General features: G+C 48.3%; 1 protein-coding gene and 1 long non-coding RNA gene across 2 annotated transcripts; one reads left to right on the top strand and one right to left on the bottom strand.

The window, feature by feature from the left end:
• Positions 1-24,328, bottom strand: SLC16A4 (solute carrier family 16 member 4). The gene is made up of 7 exons (XM_066565205.1): positions 24,169-24,328; positions 22,322-22,454; positions 18,243-18,386; positions 15,965-16,126; positions 9,175-9,386; positions 6,731-6,824; positions 1-276 (listed from the first exon to the last, which is right to left on the bottom strand). The coding sequence occupies exons 1-7, from the start codon at positions 24,304-24,306 to the stop codon at positions 134-136; spliced, it is 1,026 nt and encodes a 341-aa protein (XP_066421302.1). The 5' UTR covers positions 24,307-24,328; the 3' UTR covers positions 1-133.
• On the top strand, positions 3,275-9,429 carry LOC136566181 (uncharacterized). The gene is made up of 3 exons (XR_010784999.1): positions 3,275-3,378; positions 3,636-3,724; positions 9,135-9,429. It is a non-coding gene; the product is annotated as an uncharacterized lncRNA (long non-coding RNA).
• Positions 24,329-24,592: the final 264 nt, after the last annotated feature.

Here is a 24,592-nt window from a genome sequence, read left to right as displayed (position 1 = left end):
ACTGAATCTGACATCCAAAAATTCCAGTTATTTTGGAATATTCTGGTATTTTCAGTGTTGCTGCTGTTGATCCTTCCCAGTTCAGGCAATGGCTTTCCCACGTAGATATGATCAAAGCCCAGCCTTTAAAACTTCAGTTTTTGTTCAAATTGGCTTTTTTTAGCTTCCATTTTTGGGCTGCAGGCTCGAAGAAGAAGGAGATGGGTGAGATGAGAGCACAGGCTCCAGCAAAGAGGAAGGAGCAGGCGTAGGTCTGGGTGTAGTCATAGAGCCACCCTGCAGGAGAGAAGGTTGTTATTAAAGCTGGGGGATTTTTCTCAGTGAAAAAAATAATTCAGGGAGGTGGGTGGGAGGCAAAGGATGTGTGTTCTCATCTAAGAATTGCTCAGATATTTCCCTTATTTCCCTTAAATTATTTTAACTCTTCCTGGGCAGCATTTCCTGTAAGGAAATGACATGCAGGTCATTTTGCCCAGAGCCAACTTTGATCCCTGTAGTGGACATGGTGTTTAATTTAATGTGAATTTAATCCCTGATTTTTTATTTTTTTTTTCCTGTTTAAGTAAGTGGGCCAAAAGTGGCTGATGGAAGATTCTCTTGGACTGAAAGGATCACTTGCACATGTTGGTATTTGCAACATCTGGGCTGCAAACCCTCTGTTCTCCAGCCTTGTCTTCTTGTGAGCAGACCCAGTTTCATGTCCTTTGTCTAACAGGAGACACCCCAGGCCAGGAGCTGGAAGTGAACTTGATAAAAGTAGCTCTGGGAGGACTTAAAAGGAAAAGCTGAATTCCATTGAGCCTCAGGAATGTCTGGAGGATTCAGGTCACCTTTTAAAGTGACCTCCAAGTGTTGGGTTTGGTCCTGGCAAATCATCTGGGCTCTGGGCAGTCCTTTGAAAGGTGGAGAGTTCCTCTCTTTGAATCTAAAATCTGCAAAGTGCTGGGAGATGCTGCTGCTGCACATAAAAACCCTAATTCAGTCCCAAATGTGGTGTGGGGTATGTGGGTGTGGGGCAGCAGCTGAGCCAGATCTGCTGCTGGTGTGAAATGCAATTCCTCTGGATACATCCATGGAATCCAGACATCCATGGGCTTCCCTGAGTCACACAAACAGCAGATCTGGCCCAGAACTGAGCTTCTTAAACCCAGGAGGGGACAGGATACAGACCCTGAGTTCCACAAACAGCAGATCTGACCCAGAACTGAGCTTCTTAAACCCAGGAAGGGACAGGATACAGACCCTGGGTTCCACAAACAGCAGATCTGGCCCAGAACTGAGCTTCTTAAACCCAGGAAGGGACAGGATACAGACCCTGAGTCACACAAACAGCAGATCTGACCCAAACCTGGGCTCCTCAAACCCAGGAGGGGCCAGGATACAGTCCCTGAGGTGCTGGGCTCGGAGCCATGGGAAGGGAGGGTGCCAGTGAGGTTTGGGATCTGTGCTGGAGCAGAGGCACTGCCATTCCAGCTGTGGATTTCCACAGAAGGTTTTATACAGCACAGCACAGCTGCTTTTGCCCAGTTTCAGTTTCTCTTGGCTCACTGCTGTCTCAGGGGGAGTCCCTGTGTTTGCTCCTCAGGGATGGCCTGGGAGCCACGTGCTGGAGGAGCTGCAGCTGGAGAGGAGGATCCATGCCCTGCTGGGATCTATCCTGTGGTGGGATCCATCCTGTGATGGGGTCCATCCCATAGTGGGATCCATCCCATGGTGGGATCTGTACCATGGTGGGATCCATGCCCTGCTGGGATCCATCCTGTGATGGGATCCATCCCATAGTGGGATCCATCCCATGGTGGGATCTGTACCATGGTGGGATCCATGCCCTGCTGGGATCTGTACCATGGTGGGATCCATCCCATGGTGGGATCTGTACCATGGTGGGATCCATCCCATGGTGGGATCTGTACCATGGTGGGATCCATGCCCCGCTGGGATCTATCCTGTGATGGGATCCATCCCATCCATGCCCTGCTGGGATCTATCCTGTGGTGGGATCCATCCTGTGATGGGGTCCATCTCTGCTGTGATCCATCCCATAGTGGGATGCATCCTGTGGTGGGATCCATCCTATGGTGGGATCCATCTCATGGTGGGATCCATGCCGTGGTGGGATCCATCCTGTGGTGGGATCCATCCCTGCTGTGATCCATCCCATCCTGGGATCCATCCCATGTTGGAATCCATCCCATGGTGGGATCCACCCCTTGGTGGAATCCACCCCCTCCTGGGATCCATCCCCCCATGGGATCCATCCCCTGCTGGCATCCATGCCCTGGTGGGACCCATCCCCTCCTGGGATCCATCCCCTCCTGGGATCCATCCCCTCCTGGGATCCATCCCCTCCTGGATCCATCCCCTCCTGGATCCATGCCCTGGTGCTGCACTGGGGGCCTCTCCCCTGACCCTGGGGTTCATTCCCAGGGCTGGGATCTGTTTCTGCTGCCTGGAAGTCTCTGGGATTTGGAAAGATATGCTGATGTAGTTATTTGTGAGAGGAACAGGACAGAGTGCTCCAGTTGAGCTCTGATTTATTGCAATTCTTAAATTATCCTTCAGGATATTTCTTTATTTTATTTTATTTTATTTTATTTATTTTCCTGGGGGTTTGTTGGTGCTGAATGGGATTTAGGTGCAGTGGGATTTACCAGCATTGCCTCACTGGCAGCACAGCCACCAACTTCCATCACAGCCCAACCCTCTGAAGCAACTCCAGTCTCTGTGCCCCCAATTCATTTCCAAAACAAAACAATAATCACTCCTGCTGCTGAAAGCTGAACTAGGAGCTTGTGGTGTTCAAACCCCAGCAAAGCAGCAGTTTTGTGAGGAATGCTGGTAAATCCCAGCAATGTAATCCAAACTAAACATTCCCAGCACTGCTGCTGCTGCTACCAGCTGGGTCTGGCTGTTTAAATTGTGCTGCTGATCTTTAATCAGAATTTTTATTTCTTCTTGATGCCCTGAGGAGCAAAATTCAGTGGGAAGGTGAAGGTAAAATTTAGCAAATATCTAAATACATGTGGCAGCAGAGCTTTTGATGACTCCATCCTCTCCCTTTTCACCACCCAAATTTCTTGGGACTGGAGTTTGTCCTCTGGGGACTGGAATCTTTTCTAGAATTTGCTTTACATGCTTTGGTTCAGCCCTTTTGCATTTTGAGTCAGTGATTTGTACTGCTTGTGGTAATAAACTGTGCCCTTCTCTCCTCAGCTTGCTCCTGGCTGCCAAAATAATGTTTATTCTGCTTTGGGCTGGGCTTTTTCAGCATCCAGAGGTGCCAGTGGATGGGGAACTCTGAAGGAGACTCCAAACTTTCCCTTTGGGTCCTGCCAGCTGCCCCTGGATTTCAGGGCTTTCAGCTGAACAGATTTGCAGGTAAGTCACCTTTTCCTTGCATTAGGCTTTGGTCTAATATGCAAATTAGGCAGTTTTAACCTTTGCAGTTCTCATTATCCATCATCATTATTTCTACTGTGTAAAAGCATTTGAGTTTGATGAAATTGTAATTCTAAACTCAGGGGTTTGGGGAGGTGAAAGCACCAAATCCAAGGGTCTCAGAGTATTTAAATCCTGTATTCTGCAAGGAGCAGATGGTTTTGGACACTTCATCAGGAGTTTTTTTTCTCACTCAGTTTTCACACTTAAAACTGCATTGCAAGAGAAAATTGCAGAATTCTATCTTGGATCCCAAGCCTGGATCCTGAGCTCTGGATTGTTTCAGGTAAGTCACCTTTTCCTTGCATTAGGCTTTGGTCTAATATGTAAATTAGGCAGTTTTAACCTTTGCAGTTCTCATTATCCATCATCATTATTTCCACTGCATAAAAACACTTGAGTTTGATGAAATTGTAATTCTAAACTCAAAGATTTTGGGAGGTGAGAACACCAAATCTCAGGGTTTTACAGAGTATTTAAATCCTGCATTCTGCAAGGAGCAGATGGTTTTGGACACTTCATCAGGAGTTTTTGGTCTCACTCAGTTTTCACACTTTAAACTGCATTGCAAGAGAAAAATGCAGAATTTATCTTGGATCCCTGAGCTCTGGATTGTTTCCATCTTGCTCTGCCTGTAATGAGATGGATCAGGAATTGTTTTGCTTCTTGGCTTTATTTGGCCTTTATTTATCCCACCTGCCTTAAGCCTGATTTCTGTGGCAAGCTTTTTGCAGGAAACCTGCTTTACAAACCCACTGCAGAAAACAAAAATCTTCCCATTAGTGCAGAAATATTGCAGCTGGATGGAAATTGAACTTCTTTTAACTGCAATGTGAATGTGGAGAAGTGACAGCCAGGGTGTTTAGCCCCTGCTGTGTTGCTGTGGCAGGGGATTCAGGGAAACTGAGGGATTGTTTTGTGCTCAGTGCACACCTTGTACAGCAGCAGGGATCTGCAATCCAGGCTCTGCATCACCCTGGCACTGGGAAGCTCCTGGTCCATGAAATTTTTGGCTGCTTGAAATTGCATCCACAGATAGAGCAGAACCAGCCCAGGGATATTGATTGGGAATATTAATTGCTGGTGGGACAGCAGCATTGCTGAAACTTTGCATGGAGCTGGAATTTACAGAACCCTTGGCAGCTTTGGGCTGGGTGCCTCTGCAGGCTGGGGGCAGCTGATTTGGAGGGCAGGGAACAAAAAATGATGGTTTGGGTTGGAAGGAACCCTAAAGCTGCTCCCATTCCACCCCTGCCATGGACAGGGACACCTTCACTGCCCCAGATTGCTCCAACCTGGCCTTGGGCACTGCCAGGGATCCAGGGGCAGCCACAGGGGACTGAGGGATGTTTTGTGCTCAGTGCACACCTTGTACAGCAGCAGGGATCTGCAATCCAGGCTCTGCATCACCCTGGCACTGGGAAGCTCCTGGTCCATGAAATTTTTGGCTGCTTGAAATTGCATCCACAGATAGAGCAGAAGCAGGGATATTGATTGGGAATGTAAATTTTTATAGACAGAACAGCAGCATTGCTGAAACTTTGCATGGAGCTGGAATTTACAGCTTTGAGCTGGGTGCCTCTGTAGGCTGGGGGCAGTGATTTGGAGGGCAGGGAACAAAAAATGATGGTTTGGGTTGGAAGGAACCCTAAAGCTGCTTCTGTCATTCCACCCCTGCCATGGCAGAGACACCTTCCACTGTCCCAGGCTGCTCCAAGCCCTGTCCAAGCTGGCCTTGGGCACTGCCAGGGATCCAGGGGCAGCCACAGGGGACTGAGGGATTGTTTTGTGCTCAGTGCACACCTTGTACAGCAGCAGGGATCTGCAATCCTGGCACTGGGAAGCTCCTGGTCCATGAAATCTTTTGGCTGCTTGAAATTGCATCCACAGATAGAGCAGAACCAGGGATATTGATTGGGAATATTAATTTTTTCCTGTGCATGGAGCTGGAATTTACAGAACCCTTGGCAGCTTCCAGCCAGGCAACTCTGCAGGCTGGGGGCAGCTGATTTGGAGGGCAGGGAACAAAAAATGATGGTTTGGGTTGGAAAGGGCCCTAAAGCTGCTCCCAATCCAGCCCCTGCCATGGACAGGGACACTTCCACTGTCCCAGGCTGCTCCAAACCCCTCCAGCCTGGCCTTGGGCACTGCCAGGGATCCACAGGTGCTCTGGGCACCCTGTGCCAGGGCCTGCCCATGCTCACAGGGGAGAATTCCTTCCCAATATCCCACCTAACCCTTCCCTCTGGCAGTGGGAAGCCATTCCCTGTGTCCTGTCACTGTTATATTTTATGAAAAATCCTTTTGCCAGGACATTTAATAAAATATGACAGTGACATTGTCCCTTTTCCCTTGTCCCCAGTCCCTCTCCAGCTCTCCTGGAGCCCCTTCAGGCTCTGAGCCTTCTCCTCTCCAGGTGAGCACCCCCAGCTCTCCCAGCCTGGCTCCAGAGGGGCTCCAGCCCTTGGAGCATCTCCAAGGGCTCCTCTGGACCCTCTCCAGCAGCTCCAAGTCCTCCTGATGTTCCCCAGGCTTGCAGCAGCTCTGGGGTCTCACCTGAGCAGGGCAGAGGGGCACAGTCCCCCCTTCCCCTGCTGCCCAGGCTGGGGCCTTGGTCCAGGAGCTTGTTGGGCTGCAGGGAAGGAAAAGCTTTGTCCTGGCCAAGCTGTTTGGATGAGAACAAGTCCCCTGCTCCTTAGCACAGGCTGGACACTCATTTCTAAGCACTTGAAATCTCCCAAATCCTCCCAGCTGCCTTGGTTTCCTGGCAGAGGGAGAAGAGCAAATGCTTTTCATGCTCCTTATCTCTGGGCCCAGAGCTCTGGTGGCTGAGCTGTGTAATCTCTGTCAAAACAAGAGATTACTGAGGCTTCTCCTGATGTTTCAGTGCCTCTGCCTGGTGGGAATCTTGCTGAGTCTGTCCTTTCTTCCCCTCCAGTCCAAGTTCAGTGTTATTTTAACACCACTGGGAGTAAAATCCATGGAAATGTGCTTGTTACCCTGCTGTGCTCAGGGCTGAACTCTGCACATGGGGCTTCACTGCATTTTCCAGATATTCCAGGCAGCATTTTCTAAATACTCCAGGCAGCATTTTCCAAGCTGCTGGTTGGATTTTGCAAATTCCCAAGCAAAATGTTGCCTGTCTATAAAAATACATTTCTGAAATAGGATTTTTTTTTTTCCTCTCTCTGTTTGAACAGAAACAGATGGATCCCTGTAGGAGAGTGAACCAGCAGCATGGTTTATCCCTGGGTTTCTGGGGTGGCTGTGAGTTGTATAAAACATCACTCACCTGCTAGGGGGGGTCCTCCCATGGCTGCTATCCCTGCAAAGAAAGCAGCAAACCCCAGGTAGCTGTGGAGCTTCTCCACACCCACCAGATCCACCTGTTTGGAAACAAAAATAGATAATTAGCGATTGGCTTCATAGGAATGCATATGCACAAGAGATTAATTGATTTTTTTTTTTTAAGCACAAGAGATGATTTTTCTGGGGAATTTCCTCTCCAGCTGCAGCTTTGGAAGGACTTTGCCCCTGTAGGGCTGATCCAGCCTGGAACCCTTTTGCCTCCCTAAGGCAGCTGTGGGAATGACTGGGATGGGAGAGGCTTCTCTGCCTTCAGCTGCCCAGCCCTGGAGGAAGGAGTTTGAAACTCTGAATGCCTTCAGAGAGAAATGCCAAATTATAATGGTGCCAAATTATAATCAGAGAATCCTGGGTATCCAGAGATATTCTGGGAGACTGGTTTGGGTTGGATGGGACCTCAAAGCCCATCCCTTCCACCCCTGCCATGGTAGGGACACCTTCACTGTCCCAGGCTGCTCCAAGCCCTGTCCAGCCTGGCCATGGGCACTGCCAGGGATCCAGGGCAGCCCCAGCTGCTCTGGGAATTCCATCCCAGCCCCTCCCCACCCTCCTAGGGAACAATTCCTAATTCCCAAATCCCATCCATCCCTGCCCTCTGGCAGTGGAAGCCATTCCCCTTTTTCCTCTCCCTCCATCCCTTGTCCCCAGTCCCTCTCCAGCTCTCCTGGAGCCCCTTTAGCTCTGGAAGGGGCTCCAAGGGGATTTCCTGGATCCCATTTAGCTCTGGAAGGGGCTGTAAGGAATCTCCTGGATCCCTTTAGCTCTGGAAAGGGCTCTGAGCTCTCCCTGGAGCCCCTTTTAGCTCTGGCAGGGGCTCTAAGGAATCTCCTGGATCCCCTTTAAGCACTGGAAGGGGCTCTGAGGGAATCTCCTGGATCCTTTTTGGGCACTGGAAGGGGCTCTGAGCTCTTCCTGGAGCCCCTTTAGGCTCTGGAAGGGGCTCTTAGGGAATCTCCTGGATCCTTTTTGGGCACTGAAAGGGGCTCCAAGGGGATCTCCTGAAACACCTTTAGCTCTGCCAGGGGCTCTAAGGAATCTCCTGGATCCCTTTAGCTCTGGCAGGGGCTCTGAGCTCTCCCTGGAGCCTTCTCCTCTCCAGGCTGAGCACTCCCAGCTCTCCAGGCTGGCTCCAGCCCTGGGAGCATCACCGTGGTGTCCAGCAGGACCCTGCTGCAGGTCTGGGTGTCCCAGCTGATTCTGGGATGGTTCTGCGTGTCCCAGGTGACTTTGGGATGATTCTGGGTGTCCCAGATGGCTCTGGGATGGTTCTGGGTGTCCCAGCTGATTCTGGGATGGTTTTGGGTGTCCCAGGATGGTTTTGGGATGGTTCTGGGTGTCCCAGCTGATTCTGGGATGGTTCTGGGTGTCCCAGGTGACTTTGGGATGGTTCTGTTTCTGGGTGTCCCTCTCAGGTGATTCTGGGATGGTTCTGGTTCTGGGATGTTTCTGGGTATCCCAGGTTATTCTGGGATGGTTCTGGGTGTCCCAGGTTGGTTTTGGGGTGGTTCTGGGTGTCCCAGGATGATTTTGGGATAGTTCTGGGTGTCCCAGCTGATTCTGGGATGATTCTGGGTGTCCCAGGTGATTCTGGGATGGTTCTGGGTGTCCCAGATGACTCTGGGGTGGTTCTGGGTGTCCCAGGTGATTCTGATTCTGGGATGGTTCTGGTTCTGGAATGATTCTGGTTGTCCCAGGTGATTCTGGGATGGTTCTGGGTGTCCCAGCTGATTTTGGGATGGTTCTGGGTGTCCCAGCTGGCTCTGGGATGGTTCTGGGTGTCCCAGCTGGTTCTGGAATGATTCTGGTTGTCCCAGGTGATTTTGGGGTGGTTCTGGGTGTCCCAGCTGGTTCTGGGATGGTTCTGGGTGTCTCAGATGGATCTGGGATGGTTCTGGGTGTCCCAGCTGGCTCTGGGATGGTTCTGGGTGTCCTAGATGGCTCTGGGATAGTTCTGGGTGTCCCACATGACTCTGGGATGGTTCTGGGTGTCCCAGCTGGCTCTGGGATGGTTCTGGGTGTCCTAGATGGCTCTGGGATAGTTCTGGGTGTCCCACATGACTCTGGGATGGTTCTGGGTGTCCCAGCTGGCTCTGGGATGGTTCTGGGTGTCCCAGCTGGTTCTGGAATGATTCTGGTTGTCCCGGGTGATTTTGGGATGGTTCTGGGTGTCCCAGCTGATTCTGGGATGGTTCTGGGTGTCCCACATGACTCTGGGATGGTTCTGGGTGTCCCACATGACTCTGGGATGGCTCTGGGAGTCTCAGATGGATCTGGGATGGTTCTGGGTGTCCCAGCTGGCTCTGGGATGGCTCTGGGTGATTTTGGGACAGGAGCAGGACCCCCAGCCCTGTTGGGCCCCTCAGGACTCACCAGCACGGGCAGCACCAGGGCCATGAAGCCTCCACAGAAGGTGGCCAGGGACACGGTGTAGGCCAGCAGCAGGTGGAAGGTGGTGGCCAGCGGCCCCAGCAGGTTGGTGGCCCCGCTCAGGAGCAGGTAGGTGACATGGAAATGGTACCTCTTGGTCCAGTTGTGGTCGGCCAGCCAGCCTGAGAGCAGCTGGCTCAGCATCTCTGTGATGCCTGGGGGAACAGCAGCGCTCAGAGACTGCACTTTGTGTCACCTTTAAATGCTATTCTTTCTAGATATTTTATTAATGATTTATAAATTATATAAATTATGATTTCTAGATATTTCTAGAAATTATCTTTATAAATTATTATTTTATAATTTTTTTATACATTCTTAGTAGAAATTTAAATTATTTCTAAAATTATTTTATAAATGATTATGATCAATTATATTTATAAATTATTAGATATTTTTAGAAATGATTTATAAATTATATAAATTATAATTTCTAGATATTTCTAGAAATTATCTTTATAAATTATTATTTTATAATTTTTTTATACATTCTTAGTAGAAATTTAAATTATTTCTAAAATTATTTTATAAATGATTATGATCAATTATATTTATAAATTATTAGATATTTTTAGAAATGATTTATAAATTATATAAATTATAATTTCTAGATATTTCTAGAAATTATCTTTATAAATTATTATTTTATAATTTTTTTATCAATTCTTAGTAGAAATTTAAATTATTTCTAAAATTATTATTTTAGAAATGATTTATAAATGATTATTATAAATTATTTTTATAAATTATTAGATATTTTTAGAAATGATTTATAAATTATATAAATTATGTTTTCTAGATATTTCTAGAAATTATATTTATCTTTATAAATTACTATTATTTTATAAATGATTTTTTATCAATTCTTAGTAGAAATTTAAATTATTTCTAAAATTATTATTTTATAAATTATTTATAAATTATTATTATAAATTATTTTTATAAATTATTAGATATTTTTAGAAATTCTTTTTACAAATTATTATTTTTATAAATTATTATAAATTTCATATACATTTATGAGATATCATAAATTTAGCTGGATTTTATAGTATTTTATATGATTTTATATTTATTATTTGTAGTATATGTAATATATTAAGATTTGACTTTGTGCAGTATTGAAATTCTATTTTTTCTAGGTATTTTTATATGTTATTGCTTCATATAAATTCATTAGATATTATAAATTTAGCTGTATTTTATAAGATTATTTTTATTATTTGTAGTATATGTAATATACTGAGACTTGACTTTGTGCAATATTGATATTCTGTTATTTCTAGGTATTTTTACATATATTACTTCATATAACTTTGTTAGATATTATACATTTAGCTGTATTTTATAGTACTTTATATTATTATTTTTATTATTTGTAGTATATGCATTAAACTGATACTTTGAGTAATATTGAAATTCTGTTAATTCTATATATTTATATATATTGCTTAATTTAAATATATTAGGATAATAAGGATATTATGAATCTACCTATATTTTATAGTATTTATATGACTATTTTTATTATTCGTAGTATATGTAATATATTAAAATTTGATTTTGTGTAATATAGAAATTCTGTTATTTCTAGATATTTTTATATATTATTACTTCATACACATTTATTAGATATAAATTTAGCTGGATTTCATAGTATTTTGTATTATTTTTAAATTATTTAGCGTATATGTAATATATTGAGACTTGACTTTGTGTAATATTTAAATTCTATTATTTCTAGGTATTTTTATATATTATTTCATATAAATTTATTAGATATTATAAATCTAGCTGTATTTTATACTATTTTATAATGTTATTTTTATTATTTGTAGTATATGTATTATATTGATACTTACAGTATTTTATCTTTCATATTACTAATATTATAGTTTATTATCAGTCATAATATATAACTTATATTATATTATAGTATATTATAGTATATTTTAGTATATAATATATTTTTATATCATCTGTATTATTTTCTATTAGTAACTGTATTTCATATAGTTAAATTATACTTATCCTCACATTACTATATTTATTATTTAGTATTTGTGTATTTTTAATATTTTTAATATTTTTATTTTACATTATACTACAATATTGCATATTATATATTCTAATATAGTTATATTTTATGTTATTTTATAATACATTATTTTTATTATTTTTATTCATTATGTGTGTTAGACTTGATTATTTATATTAACCCTAATATTTTATTTTTTATTTATTTTATAATATTATTTGCACTATTTTATATTACTATATACATTATTTTATACATGTTTATTTCTGTAGTTTGAAATTATTATGATTTATTACAGATTTTTATAATATTGCTTTTTTTTTTTTTTTAAATTCAATATTATTTCTGTTATTGGCTGTGTCACATCCCAGTTTCCCTGTTCATTGTGAGGATGTGACCACAAAAGCCTAAAATTCCAGAAAGTTCCAGATATTTTTAGGCTGTTACAATATCCAGGGATTGGGATTTTCCCTTTTCCCTTGTGCTGCTCTTCCCAAGGGCACCAAAGTGCTCTGGGAAAATTCCCTTCGGGGGGAATTTCACCCTTCAGGTGAAATCTGCACCCTCAAATGCCCTAAATCAGGACAGAGGAACCTGCTGAAGAGAAAAATCTGAATATTAAGAAGAAAATTGCGGCTGAGATTTTAATTTTTCTAAAATCAATTCTATTTAAATTCTAAAATTTAATTTTTCTAAAACCCCCGGCATTTTGTAGAAACCCAGGCATTTTAGAGGCTCAGCAGCCTTTTAGTTGTCGGGGTTTTGAGAGTCTTGGTTTTGAGAGTTGGAGTTTTGAGGGTTGTTTTTTACATTTCTTGGTACATTTTTACATTTTTATGAAGCAAAGATCAAGGAGCTCTCAGGTGAGCTCATGTCCCACTGAGCCCCGTGTCCCTCCCACTCCTAATCCCAAATATCCCATTAATTCCTGGGGAATCCTAACACCTCAGCAACCCCTCCCTGCTGAGTATTCCCCAGCACTGCAGAAATAAAATATTTGTATTTTTGTACAATAAAATATTTGCTGCTGATTGAGGCTGGAGCCACTTTCTTACCCCAGCATGGCTTTAGTGTTAATCCTGGCTTAAAACCAGGCAGGGGTTTGGGTTTTGGGGAGTGTGCCTTAAAACCAGGCATGGGTTTGGGTTTGGGAACTGTTCTTTATAACCAGGCATGGGTTTGGTTTTTGGGGAGTTTGCCTTGTTTTTTCCCCACCTGGAGGTGGATGTGCCAAATTGAAATGCCTGGATCTGGGCATGGGTTTGGGTTTTGGGGAGTGTGCCCTAAAACCAGGCATGGGTTTCGTTTTTGGGAACTGTTCTTTATAACCAGGCATAGGTTTGGTTTTGGGGAATCTGCCTTAAAACCAGGCATGAGTTTGGTTTTTGGGAGTGTCCTTTATAACCAGGCAAGGGTTTGGGTTTTGGGGTTTGGGTTTTGGGGACTTTGCCTTGTTTTTCCTCACTTGGAATTTGGGATGTGCCAAATCCAAATGCCTGGATCTGGACATGGGTTTGATTTTGAGAAGTGTTCTTTATAACCAGGCATGGGTTTGGTTTTTGGAGAGTGTGCCTTAAAGCCAGGCATGGGTTTGGTTTTGGGAAGTGTTCTTTATAACCAGGCAAGGGTTTGGGTTTTGGGGTTTGGGTTTTGGGGAGTGTGCCTTAAAGCCAGGCATGGGTTTGGGTTTTGGGGTTTGATTTTTGGGGAGTGTGCCTTAAAACCCGGCAAGGGTTTGGTTTTTGGGGAGTTTGCCTTGTTTTTCCCCACTTGGAATTTGGGATGTGCCAAATCCAAATGCCTGAATCTGGACATGGGTTTAGGTTTTGGGGAGTCTGTCTTAAAGCCAGGCATGGGTTTGATTTTGCGAAGTGTTCTTTATAACCAGGCATGGGTTTGGTTTTTGGGGAGTTTGCCTTGTTTTTTCCCCCCTTGGAGTTTGGGATGTGCCAAATCCAAATGCCTGGATCCACATTACTGTGGGAGGTTTTTCCCCCAATACTGCATTTCTCCCTTTTGGGTCAAGCTGGAGAGTTTTGAATGCACCTCAGGATTCTGGTGGTTTGTGGGTTTAAGCCCAGCAGGGATTGTGGTGGGCACAGAGCACCTTTTAGGTGGAGATTTGTGGTTTTTGGGAGCAGGGAGGGTGTGGGATCATCCAGCTGGCACTGGGAGAAGCACCCAGGAGGATCCACCCCAGGACATGTCTGGGGCCATTTCTGGGCAGAATTGGGGGTGTTTGGCTGTGAGCTGGGGCTGTGAAGGGTCTCTGTGCCTACCAGCCACGGCGATGAGGTAGGAGCCATCCCTGCTGCTCAAGCCCAGGGTCCTGGCTCTGGCCACCAGGTGGAAGAAGGGCACGAAATAGGCCAGGTGGCTGAAGAGGAAAGACCAGGTGAAGATGTAGAAAACGGGATCCTTCAGCGGGGAGAAGTCCAGGAGAGGCTGGGGAGGTTCCTTTGTGGTGGCTGCAGGGGTTTGGGGGCCTCTCCTGGCCTCGGTGGGGGTTTCTGAGGAGCTCTCCAGGCTGGGTTTCTGCAGCTTTCCCAAGGCAGATGGATTTGCTGGCTCTGAGACATCTCTGCCGTGGGGCACCACGAGTCTCTCTGTGCTGGGAGCCTCCTGTGCGTGAAGAAGCTGTGATTCCCTCTGAGTGCTTCCATCTGAACACCCACCAGGACTTTCTGGATCCTTCTCTGCCCCTGGAGACCCCTGGTGTTGATTTTTGGCAGGTTCCCGAGGCAGCTGGGGGCTGGCAGGCCACAGCAGCATGCTGGAAGGCACCAGGTTCAGCATGATGCCTCCAAAAATGAGCAGAGTACCTGAGGGAAGGCAAAAGGGGGTTTGTTCTTGGCTTGGAAAGGGGGGAGCAGCAGGAAATGGCCTTTTAGACCAGGGTGTGGTTTTCACTGACCATGGAGGAAGCTCTCTTTGCCTTCCCCTTATGGAGGAGTTAAAAAACGAGGGATTTTTATTCCTGCTTTTCCAGCTGGAAGTTCATTTTGCTGTGATGCACAGGACAAATCCACAGCTACCTCTGGGGTCTGTTTTGCTTTTCCTCATTTAAAGTCAGGATGGACCTTCAAGATGGTCTTGAAACACTACAGTAAAATTAGGGATTTCTGGGTTTGATTTCTGAGATCTGTGCTTTGACTCTGATTTTAATGAGGGATTTCTGGGTTTGATTTCTGAGATTTGTGCTTCGACTCTGATTTTAATGAGGGATTTCTGGGTTTGATTTCTGAGATCTCTGCTTTGACTCTGATTTTAATGAGGGATTTCTGGGTTTGATTTCTGAGATCTGTGCTTCAACTCTGATTTTAATTAGGGATTTCTGGGTTTGATTTCTGAGATCTGTGCTTTGACTCCGATTTTAATGACTGATTAAGTGTTCAATTATTAACAAGATGTCCCCAAACTATCCTAGAAGAGGCAGAGTTATTCCTTGGTGTGCTGAACTTTTAAGAGTCTCTTAGAGCCTCCAGATCTCCCCAAATTCCCTCTCAGAGCTGATGAATTGGAAGGAACAGGATCCAGCAGCAGCTTTGGAAGGACTTTGCCCCTGTAGGGCTTCTCTGCCTTCAGCTGCCCAGCCCTGGAGGAAGGAGTTTGAAACTCTGAATGCCTTCAGAGAGAAATGCCAACTTATAATGGTGCCTCCCTACCCAGATCACAGAATCCCAGACTGGTTTGGGTTGGAAGGGACTTCAGAGCCCATCCCTTCCACCCCTGCCATGGCAGGGACACCTTCACTGCCCCAGATTGCTCCAACCTGGCCTTGGGCAATGCCAGGGATCCAGGGGCAGCCACAGGGAACTGAGGGATGTTTTGTGCTCAGTGCACACCTTGTACAGCAGCAGGGATCTGCAATCCAGGCTCTGCATCACCCTGGCACTGGGAAGCTCCTGGTCCATGAAATGTTTTGGCTCCTTGAAATTGCATCCACAGATAGAGCAGAACCAGCCCAGGGATATTGATTGGGAATATTAATTGCTGGTGGAACAGCAGCATTGCTGAAACTTTGCATGGAGCTGGAATTTACAGAACCCTTGGCAGCTTCCAGCCAGGCACCTCTGCAGGCTGGGGGCAGTGATTTGGAGGGCAGGGAACAAAAAATGATGGTTTGGTTGGAAGGAACCCTAAAGCTGCTTCTGTCATTCCACCCCTGCCATGGCAGGGACACCTTCCACTGTCCCAGGCTGCTCCAAGCCCTGTCCAAGCTGGCCTTGGGCACTGCCAGGGATCCAGGGGCAGCCACAGGGGACTGAGGGATTGTTTAGTGCTCAGTGCACACCTTGTACAGCAGCAGGGATCTGCAATCCTGGCACTGGGAAGCTCCTGGTCCATGAAATGTTTTGGCTGCTTGAAATTGCATCCACAGACAGAGCAGAACCAGCCCAGGGATATTGATTGGGAATATTAATTTTTTCCTGTGCATGGAGCTGGAATTTACAGAACCCTTGGCAGCTTTGGGCTGGGTGCCTCTGCAGGCTGGGGGCAGTGATTTGGAGGGCAGGGAACAAAAAATGATGGTTTGGGTTGGAAGGAACCCTAAAGCTGCTCCCAATCCAGCCCCTGCCATGGGATGGTTCTGGTTCTCCTTCCACTGTCCCAGGCTGCTCCAAACCCCATCCAAGCTGGCCTTGGGCACTGCCAGGGATCCACAGCTGCTCTGGGCACCCTGTGCCCTCTCACCTTGCCATCCATAGGCCTCGATGAGGAGCTGGGTGAAGGGGGCCATGAGGAAGGTCAGCCCCATGCCCGAGCGGGCCAGGGCGTTGCTGAGCGCCAGGCGAGCCCGGCAGCGCTTGGCTGTCACCACTGCAGCTGCCTGGTACAGACAGGCAAAGCCCAGCCCTGGGGAAAGGGGAAATGAGTGAGAGACTCCAGCAGGCAAAGCCCAGCCCTGGGGAAAGGGGGAAAATAAGGGACTCCCACCCCAGAGGGACTCCATCCCTGAGGGAAGGGGGGAAATGAGAATAAAAGGTTCCCACCACGGAGAGATTCCATCAAGCAAAGCCCATCCCTGAGAGAAGGGGAGAAATGGGAATAAAGGCTGCCACCACAGAGGAACTGCCATCAGGAAAAGCCCATCCCTGTGGGAAGGGGGAACATAAGGGACTCCCACCCCAGAGGGACTCCATCCCTGAGAGAAGGGGGGAAATGAGAGGAAGAGGCTCCCACCACAGAGAGACTCCATCAGGCAAAACCCATCCCTGGGGAAGAGGAGAATGAGAGTGAGAGACTCCACTGGCAAAGCCCATCCCTGTGGGAAGGGAGGGAAATGGGAATAAAGGCTCCCACCATAGAGAGACTCCATCCCTGAGGGAAGGGGAAAAATGAGAATAAAGGATCCCACCACAGAGAGACTCCATCAGGCAAAACCTGTCCCTGGGGAAGGGGGAAAATGAGAATAAAGGATCCCACCACAGAGAGACTCCATCAGGCAAAACCTGTCCCTGGGGAAGGGGGAAAATGAGAATAAAGGATCCCACCACAGAGAGACTCCATCCCTGAGGGAAGGGGAAAAACAAGAATATGAGACTCCCACCACAGAGAGACTCCATCAGGCAAAGCACATCCCTAGGGAAGGGGGAAAATGAGAATAAAGGTTCCCACCACAGAGAGACTCCATCAGGCAAAACCTGTCCCTGGGGAAGGGGGAAAATGAGAATAAAGGATCCCACCACAGAGAGACTCCATCAGGCAAAGCCTGTCCCTGGGGAAGGGGAAAATGAGAATTAGGGGCTCTCACCACAGAGAGACTCCATCCCTGAGGCAAGGGGGGAAAATGAGAATAAAGGTTCCCACCACAAACTCCCATCAGGCAAAACTCATCCCTCTGGGAAGGGGGAAAATGAGAATAAAGGCTCCCACCATAGTGAGACTCGTGGTGCCCCATGGCAGAGATGTCTCTGAGCCAGCCTTGGGGAGGCTGCAGAAACCCAGCCCAGAGAGCTCCTCCTCAGAAACACCCACTGAGGCCAGGGGAAGGCACAAACCCCTTCCAGTCCCAAAAAGGGGCTCCTGTGTGGGGATTCCATGTGCTGCTATCCCAGGCTGGCAGTTCCTGGCCGAAAGGAGAGGATTTCTGCTCTCACAGTCAGAAGAGAGTGAGATTTGGTGGGTGAGGTTTGGTGTCTGGGCGGTTGGAGGTTCTCCCCTTTTATAAGGGAGTTTAAAAGGCCAGGATCCGTGTAGGTCCAGGAAAAAAATCAAAGTTGGTTGGGACTGGGATGTTGAAATTGGTGTTTTACTCTGAGCATGAAGCTCTGGGAGTTCACATGGTAACAGAAAGGAGCTGGGGATGCTTTGGCACTGAAGGTTCATGGAATTACAGAATATCCTGAGGTGGAAGGGACCCACACAGATCACATCCAACCCCTGCCCTGCACAGACACCCCCAAATCCCACCCTGGGCATCCCTGGCAGCGCTGCCCAAACACTCCTGGAGCTCTGGCAGCCTCGGGGCTGTGCCCATTCCCTGGGGAGCCTGGGCAGTGCCAGCACCCTCTGGGGAAAGAACCTTTCCTGAGATCCAAACCTGCCCTGGCACAGCTCTGTGCATGAGTGTCTGATCCTCACCCACCCAGGAGGGTCCTGGGCTGTGTGTGGGGGTACAGGCAGTGCCAGCACCCTCTGAGGGAAGAACTTTCCCTGATAGGAAACCTTTCCCTGCCCTGGCACAGCTCTGTGCATGAGTGTCTGATCCTCACCCACCCAGGAGGGCCCTGGGCTTGTTGGGGGGCACAGGGGTCCCTGGCAGGGCAGGCAGTGCCAGCACCCTCTGGGGAAGATCCTTTCCCTGATCTCCATTCCAACGCTCTGACACAGCTCCTTCCTCAGGCCCTGCCCCTGATCACCCCAGGCTCCTCGAGCTGAACAAAGCCCTGCAGAACAAACCCCCCTTCCCCAGGTCTAAGGCTAAAGGAGCCGATTTCCTGCCCCTGCAGTAAAACAATGCCCATCTCACCCAGCAGGAAGCCCATGGAGAAGCAGAGGAAGGAGACACTGGTGGCCTGGGTGCTGAGCAGGCAGCCCCCAGCCACCAGCCCAGCCCCGAGGATGGAGATCGGCCGCTCTCCCAGGCGCTGGCACAGCACGGACACCAGCGGGGCTGCAAGGGAAACGGGGACACAGCTCAGCCCTGGGGACACAGCCCTGGGGACACAGCTCAGCCCTGGGGACACAGCTCAGCCCCGGGGACACAGCCCTGGCGACACAGCTCAGCCCTGGGGACACAGCCCTGGGGACACAGCTCAGCCCTGGGGACACAGCTCAGCCCTGGGGACACAGCACAGGGGACACAGCTCAGCCCTGGGGACACAGCCCTGGGGACACAGCTCAGCCCTGGGGACACAGCCCTGGGGACACAGCTCAGCCCTGGGGACACAGCTCAGCCCCGGGGACACAGCCCAGGGGACACAGCTCAGCCCTGGGGACACAGCTCAGCCCTGAGGACACAGCCCTGGGGACACAGCACAGCCCTGGGGACACAGCCCAGCCCCGGGGACACAGCACAGCCCTGGGGACACAGCTCAGCCCTGGGGACACAGCACAGCCCTGGGGACACAGCCCAGCCCCGGGGACACAGCACAGCCCCGGGGACACAGCACAGCCCCGGGGACACAGCCCTGGGGACACAGCTCAGCACAGGGGACACAGCTCAGCCCTGGGGACACAGCACAGCCCCGGGGACACAGCCCTGGGGACACAGCTCAGCACAGGGGACACAGCACAGGGGACACAGCTCAGCCCTGGGGACACAGCACAGGGGACACAGCACAGCCCCAGGGACACAGCTCAGGGGACACAGCTCAGCCCTGGGGACACAGCTCAGCACAGGGGACACAGTTTTTTGTGGAGATAATCAAAACTCCACAACTTTTGTGGAAGTAGTAAAGCCGCTGTGTGTGGCGGTGCTCACAGGGGTCCCAGGATGAGGGAAGAGATGAGGATCTGACTCCATGTTTCAGAAGCCTGATTTATTATTTTATGATAGATATTACATTAAAACTATACTAAAAGAATAGAAGAAAAGGTTTCATCTCAGAAGGCCAGCTAAGAACAGAATGCCAAAGAATGATAACAAAGGTTTGTGGCTCGGACTCTGTCTGAGCCAGCTGGGTGTGATTGGCCATTAATTAGAAACAACCCCATGAGACCAATCCCAGATCCACCTGTTGCATTCCACAGCAGCAGATAACCATTGGTTACATTTTGTTCCTGAGGCCTCTCAGCTTCTCAGGAGGAAAAATCCTAAGGCAAGGATTTTCCATAGGAGATGTGTGTGACAGGTGTGTTTATTACAGCCCTGGACGCGTGTGGGAATCGTTTCCCTACAATGACACACATGGGTACCTCTGGGAACTTCAGGTCCTTCTTTATCCCCCTCTCAGATACATATGCATACAATTTCACAATAGGTTCATACATATTCATTTTTACGAATTTCATGTGACATTTGCTGCTAGTTTTTCTTTATCTTTTCTTTATCCTAGGTCAGGTTGAGCTGCTCTCACAGCAGCCTCTCTGTCTCTCTCTATCACTCTCTGTCTCTCCATCCCTTGTGAAAGGGGCTGACAGCAGGTTTGTTAGCTAAAACAGCAAGAAGAAGCTGAGAAGTAAGAAGGAGCTGATAAAGGGCTCTCTCTAAGGCTGTAACTAAGGAGACTGAGAGAAGAAAAATAAGAAAACTTTGCAGCTAGACGAAGTATTTTTAGAAAGTTAATTGAAGTTACTGTAATTTTTCACTAATAGGGTTATGTTAACTTATTGTAGCTAATAGTCAAAGAAGCATAAACAATTAAAAAGTGTATAAAAAATCAGCTATGTTCAATAATAAAAAGTTGCCATCTAAAACTGATTATAATCTCTGCTTTGTGTGTTAACCACCTCAACAGCAACATCCCCTTATCTCTGTCCACCACTGAAGCAGTTTCTCTGAGCCCAGGCTTTGCAGTCAGGCTAAATAGCTCTGTTTTCTAACCACAGACTCAACTCAAAAATGTACATTTCACCTAAATCAAAATGGATTTCTACCTGGGAAAATCTCCACTCTGCCTCAATAGGCTGCTCTGGCAGGGCTTGGGGACCTGCCTGGCACCTCTGGGAAGCTTTGGGAGGCAGGAGGCTCCTGATTGCATTTCGGGCATGCAGGGTAATGGCCGTGGACTTGAGCAGAAACTAAGAGGGTTGAACTCCTGTTTAAGGCTTTGAAGGCCTTAGGTTTAGATAATCCTAAATTTCTTAGATGATGGGAAGGATTCTAGGGGAGATAGGAAGGAGGATGGTGGACATGGAGGTTAAGATGGCAGTTATGATGCTGGTTGGCTCGTTAGTGTGTCATTGCTTTCTGTGGTTTGTGGTGTGTGGGGGTGTCACAGACATCTTTTATGGAAAATCCTATTGTTAGCATTCATAAACACATAATCACATAAGCCATTATATGCAGTGCTTTTTATTAAGAGCTCTGGGTGTCAGGAGTATTCAACTCAAATCTGACTCCGACCATACATTCGAGGTGAACGTGTTTTATACTCTATCATTACATAACTTTCATGGTAATTATTGAACTTATATTGTTCTATTGTATACACAGATTTCAGCTAAACATAGCCCCCCTTTAACTTTCCAACATAGTTTCTCATGATTCTTCTTATGGTTATATAATAATTATATTTAATTACTAAACAATCATCACATCTAACAATGATATCTTTTATCATATTGTTTATGCAGGTGCAGTGATCTGAGAAAACACAAAGCTTAATATTTTCAAAGACTATTTTTAACATTTTCCAGGGCTCCACTATCACTTTTCTTAGGATTTTTCCTCCTGAGAAGCTGAGAGGCCTCAGGAACAAAATGTAACCAATGGTTATCTGCTGCTGTGGAATGCAACAGGTGCATCTGGGATTGGGCTCATGTGGTTGTTTCTAATTAATGGCCAATCACAGCCCAGCTGGCTCAGACAGAGTCCAAGCCACAAACCTTTGTTATCATTCCTTCCTATTCTATTCTTAGCTGGCCTTCTGATGAAATCCTTTCTTCTATTCGTTTAGTATAGTTTTAATGTAATATCTATCATAAAATAATAAATCAGCCTTCTGAAACATGGAGTCAGATCCTCGTCTCTTCCCTCAACCAAAACCCCTGTGAACACTGTCACATGGGGGCAGTGTAATTAATTGAGTGTAAGTGCAGAATTCCAGACCAAGGTAAAAGAACAGGCTTAGCAGGGAAAGGAGGGAGATAATGTGGCTGCTGGGGCTCTGTCTTAGTCAGTTCTTGCATGGTAAATGATTTGGGCAGGGATCCTGTCAGGGGTGTGGGAGGGGTTCATGCTCAGCAGAGAGGTTTTGCCTGTGCCCTGAGCTCGGGGAGTGGGGCAGGGAAGGAGGCAAAGCCCAAAGGTTCAGCTTTCCTGAGCCTCCTTCCTCAGTCACAGCATGCCCAGCAGCTCCAAGGTATTCCACAGCTGGGACAAGAGTGCTGCTTGCTCTGGAGCTCTACAATAAACCCACAGTGAAGTTCAGGGCATCCCAGAATGGTTTGGGTTGGAAGGGACATGAAAGCTCACCCAGTCCCACCCCCTGCCATGGCAGGGACACCTTCACTGTCCTGAATTGCTCCAAACCCCGTCCAGCCTGGCTTTGGGCACTGCCAGGGATCCAGGGGCAGCCACAGCTGCTCTGGGCACCTGTGCCAGGGCCTCCCCACCCTCACACAGAAAGATTTCTTCCAATATCAAACCCCAATTTCCCTTTTTTCAGTTGAACCCATTCCCCTTTGTCCTGTCCATCCAGTTCCTGATGAAGAGTCCCTCCTGTTCCCCTCGTTCACAATCTTGTACAAGGGAAGGATTCCCTCACAGGGAAGGATTTCTTTCCAATTTCCAATTTTTTTCCCACTATCCCATCTGAATGTCCCAGCGTTTAGAGCCCATTCCTGCTCAGACCCGTGTGGGTGCCAGCCCTGTCCAGCTGGGAGCAGCCTGGGGTGGGGTGGGGTGCACGGAGCCCCCTCAGTGCCCTGGGGACAGGAGCTCACCTCCCAGGAAGCGCAGGGAGGACATGATGGAGCCAATCCAGCTGAGCTGCTCTGAGGATCCCCCCATCTCCTCTCGGAAAGCCACGAAGAAAACCCCAAAGGTCTTGAGCGTCCCCATCACGAGCACATTGACCTGGGATGACAGGGGGTGCAGGGGAGGTGCCACAGGAGGGAGGAAAAGCTTTTCCTTCTGCTCATTTTGGGGTGGTGTGGGAGAAACAAACAGGGACACTTGAACTGGTGTTGGGGAATGCCAGCAGGGTGGGCTGGTCGTGGCCGTGCTGCAGGTTGGTCTCAAGCAGACCCTCAGAAAATCCTTTGAAAACTGATTTTCCAAAGGAAAGGAAAAAAATTTCCCTCCCTTTCCCTTCCCCTTTTCCCTTTCCCTGTCCCTTTTCCTTTCTCTCCCATCCCAGAGCTCAGCTCTTGTAGGATGCTTTTACCTTTGAAGTTATTTTTGAGTACTGCAGCAATGGTCAAAATGGATCAGTTTGGAGCTCACTGGGAGGGGATGAGGGCAGCAAGGATGGACATTAACTGGGGCAGTTTCCCAGCATTTCTCTGCCACAGGGGCAAAGGACAGACAGTTTGTGTCCTGAATTTTAACTCCTGCTGTCTCCCTGCTGGCAGGGGGTTAATGATTGACAGTGAGTTACTTGGGGTGGATTTGAAGGGAGGAAAGCTCTCCCAGCTTGGGGCATGGTGCCTTTTTACAGCTGGACTCAGTGAGCTTAAAGGTCTTCTCCAAGCTTCACAATTCCTTCATTCATCACTGGTGGGGAGATAAAGCCTGGGGCACAGAGAATTAGTGGCTTTAAGGGGTGTTGAGGTGCCAGGCCCTCCCAGAGAGCACCCAAGAGTGTGTGCTGCTCCCAGTCAGTGCCTCATTGCCTGGGGTGGGATCACCTTGCCAGGGGGACAGGACACTCCTTTGGGGTTTGACACCCTTTGGGGTGATGTGTTTGACCAGGGAAAAGCCATCCTGGCAAGGGGACCCTCCTGCCCATCACTGAGATGTTTGCAGGGGGCATTCCCCAGGAATGGCGTGGCTGGGGTGTGCCCTGGGATGGCTGGGGTCAGTCTGTGCTGGGGTCAGTCTGTGCTGGGGTCAGTCTGTCCTGTCCTGGGGTCAGTCTGTCCTGTGCTGGGGTCAGTCTGTCCTGTGCTGGGGTCAGTCTGTGCTGTGCTGGGGTCAGTCTGTGCTGGGGTCAGTCTGTGCTGTGCTGGGGTCAGTCTGTCCTGTCCTCGAGTCAGTCTGTCCTGTGCTGGGCTCAGTCTGTCCTGGGCTCAGTCTGTCCTGGGGTCAGTCTGTCCTGTCCTGGGGTCAGTCTGTCCTGGGGTCAGTCTGTCCTGTGCTGGGGTCAGTCTGTCCTGGGGTCAGTCTGTCCTGTGCTGGGGTCAGTCTGTCTTGGGGTCAGTCTGTTCTGTGCTGGGGTCAGCCTGTCCTGTCCTGGGGTCAGTCTGTCCTGTGCTGGGGTCAGTCTGTCCTGTCCTGGGGTCAGTCTGTGCTGTCCTGGGCTCAGTCTGTCCTGGGGTCAGTCTGTCCTGTCCTGGGGTCAGTCTGTCCTGGGGTCAGTCTGTCCTGTGCTGGGGTCAGTCTGTCCTGGGGTCAGTCTGTCCTGTGCTGGGGTCAGTCTGTCCTGGGCTCAGTCTGTCCTGTGCTGGGGTCAGTCTGTCCTGGGCTCAGTCTGTCCTGGGGTCAGTCTGTCCTGTCCTGGGGTCAGTCTGTCCTGGGGTCAGTCTGTCCTGTGCTGGGGTCAGTCTGTCCTGTGCTGGGGTCAGTCTGTCCTGGAGATCCCCCTGCCCCAGCCCCAGCCCCGGGAGGGTTTGGATCACTCCCCACTCACCAGGAAGAAGTGAAGCACCACTCCCCACGCCCACCCTGCTCCTGCTGCTCCTGAGCCTCGGCTCTTCCCGGCTGACGGAGCCTCCGGAGCCTCCAGCTCCTCATCCTCCTTCCCCTCTCCTGCTGGTGAGAGTGTCATGTGAACACCTTCCACTGCTCCTGTTCCCATTCCCAGCCGTTCCCAGCCATTCCCAACCATTCCTAACCATTCCCAGCCATTCCCAACCATTCCCAGCCATCCCTAACCATTCCCAGCCATTCCCAGCCATCCCTAACCATTCCCAACCATTCCCAACCATTCCCAACCATCCCCAGCCATTCCCAGCCATTCCCTGGAGCCCTGGGGCTGTGCTGGGGCAGACACCACGCTCTGCACTCACTCGGGTGATGCTTCCACCAGACTCTCTGACAATTCCAATTATCCC

The sequence above is a fragment of the Molothrus aeneus genome, chromosome 24, assembly GCF_037042795.1.
Source record: "Molothrus aeneus isolate 106 chromosome 24, BPBGC_Maene_1.0, whole genome shotgun sequence".
Taxonomy (NCBI): Eukaryota; Metazoa; Chordata; class Aves; order Passeriformes; family Icteridae; genus Molothrus; species Molothrus aeneus.
The sequence above is the reverse complement of the archived record's forward strand: the minus strand, read 5'-3'. Positions and strand labels throughout refer to the sequence as shown.

Excerpts from the sequence above, each read along its gene's own strand:
- SLC16A4 (XM_066565205.1), bottom strand. The coding sequence starts at position 24,306 with ATGACACTCTCACCAGCAGGAGAGGGGAAGGAGGATGAGGAGCTGGAG. Across the intron at positions 22,455-24,168 it reads TGGTGCTTCACTTCTTCCTG|GTCAATGTGCTCGTGATGGG; the intron begins GTGAGTGGGGAG and ends CTGTCATCCCAG. Across the intron at positions 18,387-22,321 it reads CTCCCTGCGCTTCCTGGGAG|CCCCGCTGGTGTCCGTGCTG; the intron begins GTGAGCTCCTGT and ends TTTCCCTTGCAG.